The sequence below is a fragment of the Pogoniulus pusillus genome, chromosome 3 (genome assembly GCF_015220805.1).
Source record: "Pogoniulus pusillus isolate bPogPus1 chromosome 3, bPogPus1.pri, whole genome shotgun sequence".
Taxonomy (NCBI): domain Eukaryota; kingdom Metazoa; phylum Chordata; class Aves; order Piciformes; family Lybiidae; genus Pogoniulus; species Pogoniulus pusillus.
Window position 1 is genome coordinate 45,973,133 of NC_087266.1, and position 9,765 is coordinate 45,982,897.

The 9,765-nt window shown below is 44.9% G+C and overlaps 1 protein-coding gene across 4 annotated transcripts in view; it reads right to left on the reverse strand.

Moving 5' to 3' along the window:
* The window catches only part of VWA8 (von Willebrand factor A domain containing 8), a 195,399-nt gene extending 186,395 nt beyond the window's left edge, over positions 1-9,004 (reverse strand). For all 4 annotated transcript variants that reach the window (XM_064174552.1, XM_064174543.1, XM_064174534.1 and 1 more), the window contains exon 1: positions 8,853-9,004. In XM_064174552.1, coding sequence (XP_064030622.1) covers positions 8,853-8,997 — 145 coding nt within the window. In that variant the 5' untranslated portion in view covers positions 8,998-9,004. The remainder of the gene's footprint in view (positions 1-8,852) is intronic.
* Between the last annotated feature and the right edge of the window lie 761 nt (positions 9,005-9,765).

A 9,765-nucleotide genomic window follows, 5' to 3' on the forward strand; every position in this document is an offset into this window, starting at 1 on the left:
AGTCGTAAATACTCTTTACATATTCAGCCCTCCAAAACACAGCAGGGAAAAGATGCTGAAACAAGGTGTCAGGCATTTTCAGTAGGTTGAAGAGATTATATAATCTACAGAGAGAATTTTAATGACCAATTTTATTGGCACGGCACTGAGAAACCTTAGTTGATTTCCTATACTGTTTACAAACAACAACAACAAAATATCCAACCAAACACACCCACTTTATTGGCACAGCATTGAAAAACCTTAGTTGATTTCCTATACTGCTTAGAAAAAACCCAAGCAAACAAACAAATCACCACAATGACAGCAAAAAAATCCCACAACTGAGTTTGGTCCAGGTGAAAAATGGAAAATGTGTCTCTCCTCGTGATATTTATGTCAGTCCATAATAAGCTAATGCTTAACCATCACAGAATCAAGCAGGTTGGAAGAGACCTCCAACATCATCCAATCCAACCTAGCACCCAGCCCTGGCCAGTCATCTACTCCATGGCACTAAGTGCCTCATCCAGTCTTTGCTTGAATACCTCCAGGGACGGTGACTCCACCACCTCCCTGGGCAGCCCATTCCAGTGGCCAAATCACTCTCTCTGTGAAGAACTTCCTCCTAACATCATATTTAATCATGTCCAAAAATTCTACAAATAATTATTACACCCTACATAGTTGCTTGGAAAATGATCTGGAAGGGAACCATATGCAAGATGTGGAGAGAGCTGCGTGCACAAAATCCCTAGTATACAGTAAAGGACACTCAGCTTTTAACAGGTTTGTTTGCTGCCTAGAGACAAATCTTGCCTCTCAGCCTGCATCTGTCCAAAAAGCAAAAATATTAGTAGTGTTTAAGAGAACTTTAAGCAATAATAAATTCAGACAGCAGATTCTATTTTCCCATCTAAATGAGCACAAGGAGGATTAGTCTACTAATCTTATCTCACACTTCCACCTGTACCATATTTTCTTGTTTATTTTTGCTGTCCTGGTTGGACTTGATGATCTATGAGGTCTCTTCCAACCTTGGTGATACTGTGATACCATAAAATCTGATGTTTGGTTACTCCATTTCCACTGCACTTCCAAATTCTGAACAGAGATGTCATCCTAGACCGGGTCTTACCAGCATTTCACCATCTAGCATGGAACTGACAACAGCCAGCTTGGTAAAACAGCAGTGTTAAATCAGCAAGACATATTATTTGAGAACATGTACCCCAAACTATTTGACTGCAAATTCTCAAACAGCCTATGAAAACTAATCCGTTCCACAAGTTACTGTCAGAGTGTTGTGCACAAAAACTGTATTCAAGGGGTTCTGCAATGGAGAGTTTGTAGAGTACGTTAGGCTTGCTCAGGTAAGCAGCAAAATGTGACCCTTCCACACAGAGCACAGTAAGCTCTCTAAGGTACCAGAGTCTTTCAGGAGAAGAGGGAGATACAAGCAGCAACTGATGTACACAGGGAAATGGCTGCTGAAAAGAAAACAAGCACCAAAAAGCCAAGGGACATATTCCATTCATTGTGTGGACAATATACAGATGAAGCAGGTTAGCAGCACATCAAGACCATGACCCAATAATGAGTCCTTGAAGATAATTTAAATAAATAAATAAAAATTAAAGCAGCCACAATACATACAAAGAGCTCTTCCTACTGCATATGGAATAGACAGGTGTGAACTGTAGCTCCAGCTAAATGTCAGCTCAAACATGCACAAACTGCAATGCGCAGTAACTGGAGTGTTCAGAACCTGATGCGCTCTTATCTTCAGAGCTGTCTTTAGTTTAGACAGAAAACAACATTAATACCTACATCTACTTTTTATAACTGACAAGACCTCTTCAAGTAAGCAGCCCTATTTCTTCCACTCAGGCTACTGAGAGCTACTGAATAGAAACGTATCAGCTCCAGCTCTAAGTCTCAGACCTGCAGAGGAGGCAGTCAGAGGCTACCGGAGTGCTTTGGCAGAGCATGAACACCCTGTGCTTTTATTCCCTCCCAGCACCTCCTACTCACAGTCTCCAACACAGAACAATAAAACGTGATGGACCTTTGATTCTGACCCATTGTGGAAGCTTTTATGTTACAAACTCAGTAAGAAGGCTTCTTGAAGATGCAACTGTATTGTGTGCTAGGCACCTTTGACCGGTCTGCTGTTTAAAAGCTAAACAGTACTTTTCCCCCCTCCCCTCCTCCCAAGAACAGACTCTTCTCTAATCCTACCATTTTTTTCCTACATTTTGAGAGGAAAATGCCACTACTGTTTAAATTACTGACAGCAATACTACTCATAACCAAAGATAACAAAATTGTGTCTCTACTATAAGAACTTAAGAAGCAGGAAGAAGTTTTATTTCTTCTACTTGCTTTTTACTTTGGTGAAATAATGCATTAAGGGAAAAAATGACATCAATAAATTTGAAATAGGTATTTTTAAGTAAAGGAATCCTACAGCAAGAGAAAAGACCTTGCTCAGATCTATATATGTGCTTGGTTTCTTTAATGTTTCTTTAAATGGAAGAAAGAAGTTTGCAATATGTGTTCCACACCCTTTCTAGCCAACCTTGCTACACTGTTCTCCCAGCAAAAATGTTTGCAGCGTTGTCACACCTGAACCTCCCACACCCCAATTCAGGATGATTTCTCTTGATACATTATCCAAGTAGAGTTAAGGATTTTTGCCATTACAAGTTGCCAACAAACTTGTCCTTCTGCAGGGCATCTCTGCAAATCCAACAAGCTCACATCACTCAGCTTCTCACTATAAGGTGGTCTCTAGGTCCCCAGTAATTTTAGCAGTCCTTGGTTTCTCAGCATCTCTCTAGAACTACAGAACCTGAGACCATACCCAGGAATCCAGACAGAGCCTCACCAGAGCCTTCTATAGATGAATCGTCTCTTTATCATAGCCTACGCTTCTCCTACTGTAGACTCATTTGTAGTTCACCTTATTTGCTATGAGGTATTGGCACATATTCAACCAGACATCCAGTGCAACCTCAAACCCTTTGCTGCAAAGCTGCTATTGAGTCAGTTCCTCCCCTGTCTGTAGCGACACACAGCAATACTTCAGTCCAGTAGCAGAACTTCTTTCTCCTTCTTAAAACATTTTGAGGTTTCTGTTTATTCAGTCTTCAGGTTTATCAAGGTCCTCATGGACTAAATATCTGCAATTTCTTGGACAGTAAGGATTTTGCTCCTACATGTCAAATAGCACTTTTACATTCCTCTTCTATTGTCTGCCATTATGTCCACTTTTGAATGCCCCTTTTTGTGTTTTAATTCACTGAGAAGTTTCCTGCTTGGCCAAACAATCTTCCTGCTGAAATACCAAATGCTCCTGCTCTGTGGAACGGTTTGTTCCTGAGCTGTCATTAAGTTTTCTCTTAAAATTTTCAGGCTCTCCTGAGTGCCCTTATTCTTCATAGTTGTTACCCAACGATCTCCTGAATAAGTGACAGCCTGCAGTTAAGGGTTGGACTTGATGATCTGTGAAGTCTCTTCCAACCCTGATGATGATACTGTGATTCTTTAAGTCCAGTATCTTAATTTTGCTGCTTAGCTTCCTAGCCTTCCACCAGATCCACAGCTCAGTCACTGCAATCCAGACTGCCATCTATGATCAAACCAGCCACAGTTCTTACCTGCTTGTGAGCAGCAGATGAAGAGTTACCCCAGTCAAGCTCCTCAGCATCTCCATAACATTTTTTTTTACTAAAACAGTGTCAAAACTACAAAGAGCACATGCACAATACCAGACTGCTCTCCCAGCAGATGTCTAGATGGCTGACATCCCCCATGAGCATGAGGGCCAATGAGTGGGAGGTTTCTGCTAGCTGTTTGTATCCAGTATCTCCTCTTAGTCATATGGTAACAGATGTCCATACGGTAACAGCGACGCTCCCTTCCAAATCTTTCATGGTCAATGATACTTATGTGGAAAAGTAGCTCATAGACCTTTAAAACTGTATGAAGATTCCTGAAGTGCAGTTTGCTCAGTGAAGAAAAACTGGTTTATTCTAAACTGAGCTTAGGTACCAAATGTGTAAGAAACTAAAACTGAAATTCAACAGAATTGCTTCAGAACTTGCCATTTACTGACAAGATAACCACAACTGACAGGACAGCTTTAAAATTCACTACCACATCTCCTGTGTAACTATCCTGTCTCTGAGTTTGCCAAGCAGATTCACCTTAGGTCTCATGTTTTAAAATGAGCAGGACACGCAGAACACATCAACATGCATCAGGACTGCAACAGTTGCTAAATAGGAGAATTTAAATTTTGATGAACTGCCAAATATTAACTCAGAAGCTGTTTACTGGCTTCTACTCAAGGGAACACGAGGAAACATTTCTTTCACTGTGAGAGTGACAGAACACTGGAACAGGCTGCCCAGGATTGGTTGTGGAGTTTCCTTCTCTGGAGAGACTCAAAATCCACTTGGATGCATTTCTGTGTGATCTGTTCTACTTGGCAGGGGAAGAAAGAATTAAGTATCTCACATAGGTCTTGTCGGTGAAAAAGCTATTGCCAGAACCTTAGTGTCAACATGTGAACCTCAAGAAGACAAAGACATAAATGAATATGGAAAAAGGAAGTGCTAGACAGCATTTACATCCATCATCAATCAGTTTTGTAGTCTTTGGACAGTGAGAGATCCAGAAAACCAAACCAAACACCTAAACCCCCTTGTTAACACATAGTTCCATTCATCTAATTTCAGACTATACATTTTTACCACAATCACTGATGATAACTAAACAGTGCAGGATTCTGAAGTCTGATATAGTTCTCACAAGCAACAACATTACAGTGCAATTAACACTGTGTGCAATACTGCAACTGTTTAGGCTTCGAACACAGCTTTTGTTACAAACTGGGACTGACTAGGTTTCAGAAGGCATAAAAAGTGAGCCTAGACAGGCAGAGCTGTGGAGAACAATGAAGGAAGGTAGTACATATTTTAGTCCACACAAGTGACAAAGTGTGTGTTGTTTTATGTACATTGAATAGCAAAGCACATGACAGACCTTCCTTTGACTGTAGTATCCGACAGGCAATGATTTTTGTTTATCCAGCTGTTCAGTTTTCATCAAATTAGGTATTTGTCCCCACCAACTCCTTTAAAGCATCTCTGTGTATTCCATCAGCTTAATTATTTTGCAAATAATTAAATGTCAGTAAAGGTCAGACTAGATGACCTTTAAAGGTCCCTTCCAACCAAAATCATTCCATGAAGGGAGTTACACAGAAATTCACTTGTGCAGCTCATACTGTGTTTAAAACAATAATTCATCATAAATACCTCTGCAGTTACTCTGCAAGCAAACTTCATTCTTTTCTTTTTTTTCTGGAAGGGTACATGAAGCCTGCATTTAAAATTAATCTGAGTTATGCTTCCACAACATTTGTTACCATAAATTAAATTTCTCTTATTAATATAAAGCTGTGCAACCCAAATCCTTCCTAGATGTTCCCATTACCCTTTAGTCACTTAGTGTCTGTGTTTTTCACTGTTGAGATTTACATTCAGCTTTACCATTAGATAGCTCCAGCAGTTCTTCTACAGCCCCCAGTGCACCAAAAAGCTGTATTTGCTGTACAAACACAGACAGGAAAAGCAAAGCATGGCTCCTTCTTATATAGCAGGACAAAATCACAGAATTACAGAATCACAGAACTTTAGAGGTTTCAAGAGACCTCCAGAGGTCATCAAGTCCAACCCCCTCTGCCAAGCCAGGAGGCCCTAGGGTAGTTTCCCCAAGAATGCATCCCGCCAGGTTTTGAAAGTCTCCAGAGAAGGAGTCTCCACAACCTCTCTGGGCAGCCTGTTCCAGTGCCCTGTGCCACTCACCATAAAGAAGTTTCTCTTCATGTTGAAGTAAAACCTTCTATGTTCCAGTTTGTAGCTGTTGCTCCTTGTCTTATTGCTGCTGACCACTGAAAAGAGGTTGGCCCCATCCACTTGAGACTCACCCCTCTGATACTTGTACACATGGATAAGATCTCCTCTCAGCCTTCTACAGACTAAACAGCACCAGGTTTCTCAGTCTCTCTTCATAGGAGAGATGCTCATGTCCCTCAATCATCCTCATGGCTCTCCTCTGGACTCTTTCCAGCAGGTGCCTCTCTCTTCAGGCAAAACTTTCTTCCTTGCTCATTAAAGGTACCATAACAGACAGTAAATCCAGTCTGGCAGGTATGTCAGATCAAAATTACTGAGCAGACAACAATTTGCTATTTATTTGACTGTTAAAAGCTTCCAGCCTTTGCAGAAAAATTTTCATTATCAGGAGGGAAAAGATACTGCAACCTCAGTACAGCTTACGAGACTTGAAATTACAGCAGCTGCATAATGAAAGCAAACCCAGGTACTGCACACAACATTTTTAACTTCAAAGGAGTGATAGCTCCTCCAAGCAATCCTCTTTATTTTGTTTTTTGAACAACAAAAAAACAAGTAGCAATTCGCATTCCTCCTATCAAAGTCCCATATTCACAGGAGCACAGGAAGCACTGCAATGAATGTCTCAGGTGCTGGGAGGGCAAATATCCCTAAGATTATCTCTTAGCCTGCCTTTTACAAAACTACAAGGTTTTCTAGAGCTCTGATGTCAAATCTTTCTGAGAAAACTACTATCACCACTGATCGTAATGAGAATACTTCTACTATTCATATACACACACAACATATTCATCAATATTGCTAAGAATCATAGAATCAAGCAGGTTGGAAGAGACCTTCAAGATAATCCAGTCCAACCTAGCACCCAGCCCTATCCAATCAACCAGACCATGGCACTGTGCTAGTTTGAAGCAAGCTAGAATGTTTTGGTAAAAGAACTAGATAACAGGCAGTGAAATGAAAAACAATTGTGTCTCTTCTCTCACAGTCATGCTGAGAACTCTGGGAAGAAGTAAAACATTCTCCATTTTGTCTTTCCATTCTGCCTTTGTCTTCAGACCTGGTCACATCTCATTAACCTTGCTCCCACTAACCCCGCTCCCTAACCTCTTGGCTGCACCTCTCTTCTTCCTGAGAACTGGGGTAAGGTTGAGAGGGCCAGGGGAGGTGTTGGGGTGGTTTGAGAGCCCCTCCTGGGGACTCAGGTTTCTGGGAGGGGAGTTGTGCTTTTGTATTGTTTATCCTTTGTATATTTCTGTATATAATTGTATATAACTGTATATATTGTAAATAGCTGCTTGTATATTTGCTGCTGTAAAATAAATAGCTTCATTTATATTCCCAGAGGCCATCTGAGTTAGCTGGGGGGGGGGGGGAGGGGGGGGATAATGCCTAAACCATCACAGGCACTGAGTGCCTCATCCAGGCTTTGCTTGAACACCTCCAGGGACGGCGACTCCACCACCTCCCTGGGCAGCCCATTCCAATGCCAATCACTCTCTCTGCCAACAACTTCCTCCTAACATCCAGCCTAGACTTCCCCCGGCACAACTTGAGACTGTGTCCCCTTGTTCTGTTGCTGGTTGGCTACAACCTCCCTTCAGGTAGTTGTAGACAGCAATGAGGTCCCCCCTGAGCCTCCTCTTCTCCAAGCTGCACACCCCCAGCTCCCTCAGCCTCTCCTCATAGGCTTTCTGTTCCAGGTTACATTCTGAAGCACATGGAAATTATGAAGCATTTTTCATAACACCGAATTTGCCACCATTCCATTTTGCTGAATTGCTTCTTGTTCTTAAAGTCACCCATCCCAACTAAGGGCTGAAAAGTGCTGAGCTGCTGCCTTTAGGTGCTTGTTACACACAGGGTTGCTTTTTTCCCTTTTAACCCCTTTTTTTTAGTAGTTTAAGCAAAGTATTTAAAAATCTCTTCCTGGAATTTTATAGTCATCAATTCCTCAAAGGCTTCATTACAGTATTCACTAAGGTTGGAAGAGACCTCATAGATCATCAAGTCCAACCCTTTACCACAGAGATACCTTTGAGAAACTAATTATTTAAAGAACATTTACAGAGTTTAAAGACATTAACTGGTCAATTAAGAAAGAAATGTAGTTAAAAAAAAAACAAACAACAAAACACTAAAATCGAAGCAAACGTTTCAAAAAATAGAGTGCAATTAAGAGCTTTAGCGAGGACCCTGCCATCAGAACCACCTGTCACCCGAGCTCCCTGATTTACAGCTGCTCATCACTCGTTCTTTGTTCAGGAGCTCGGTTGCTTTTGGAATGCATCCAGGAAAGCGCCAGCTACCACACATATATGTCACCATTTCCAACCCCGCTGCTGCTCTGGCCTGTCGCCTGTCTCAGGGGTCACCAGAGGACAGTGCGAGGCAGTTTCTTAGCTCAAGGTCAGCCCCTATCTCATTACCGCATGCCGCCGGCACACTCGGACACGCGTGAGCCTCGGCAACCTTTCACACAGATACTGCTGCAGCTGAGCGAAAGGGCAAAGCCAAGCAAGGCAGAAACAGCAAGGGCCACAAGATGGTCACACGCCACTAGGTGAGGAAGGGCAGTTCTCACAGGTACAGGCCACGGGGCTGGTCCTTCCTCAGCCCCGAGTGAAGCACTTTGCACCAAACCCACGGCAAGCCACACGATTCACCGCTGCAAGCCGGCGAGGTCACTTCGCTTCTTCCACTCACGCAGTACTCACGACCAGGGGCAGAGAGAGGGCCAGCAGGGCAACCTGCACAAACCAGCAGGCCGTACGGGGGTGACCTGCCTCTGGGCCTCCTCCAGGCTGCCTGGCTGACGGCAGGGAGGCTCCGCCCGCACTCCCGAGCTCAGCGTCAGCGCCTGGGAAACGGCCGGGCCAGAGGAAGCCAAGGGTGGGCTGTACGGAGGCCCGAGGCCGGGCCATGCGGGGGGCAAGGGATCATTACCTGAGCTGTGCAGCGCCCTGACCTCCGGGCGGCCGGACCGCGCCGCGCCCGCGCCGCCGCCCACCACCTGCCGCAGCAGCAGGCGAACCCTGCGGGCTGCGGGGCCCGCGGCGCCGCCGCCCAGGCAGAGCACCCGCGACTGCATGGGCCGCCAGGGAACCGCCGCCGCCGCCGGGCCGGGCCGAGGCGGAGCGGGGAAGGAAAACGCCGCGGCGCAAAGTCCCACCGGAAACTAGCGCCGGGCTACCGGCGGCCGGGGCGGGTAGGGGCCGGGGCGGGTTGCGAGTGCAGCGGCCGCAGGCAGAGTGTGTCTGTGCCAGCGAGGTGCTGTCGCCGGCAGCAGCTGGCCAGATGGCGAGGGGAGCCCTAAGGGTCCCTCAGCGCGGGCCGCCGCGGGTCTGATACCGCCGATGTGTTAGGTCAGGAGGGTCGGGACCTTAGCTCCGAGGGGGCCGGGGGGGTTTTATATGAAAGAGGCTGAACTCCACAGCTGGAAGCTTTCAAAACACCCCTGAAAGCGAGGCACGGGAAGCGGTGCCTAAGGTCAATTCACTCGCCGAAGGTGTTTCCTCCTCCTGACGCCATGGTGCTTTCGGTTCCGTTGCTACCCCTCAGCGGCGTTCTTGGCATTAAGCTGTGCAATGAAGAATTTGAAACGAGTAACTCAGGAGTGAAGTTCTGCGCACGCATGGCTTAGCTGCGAGAGTTTTTTAGAAGCTCTGTTATTGAAATGGATTTCAAAGCTGCTATGTGACAACTGAAGTTAACTGCACTTTGGCCACAACAACCCCAAGCAGCGCTACAGGCTGGGGACAGAGTGGCTGGAAAGCAGACAGGAGGAAAGGGACCTGGGGATGCTGGTGGATAGTAGGCTGAAGATGAGGCAGCAGTGTGCCCAGGTGGCCAAGAGAGC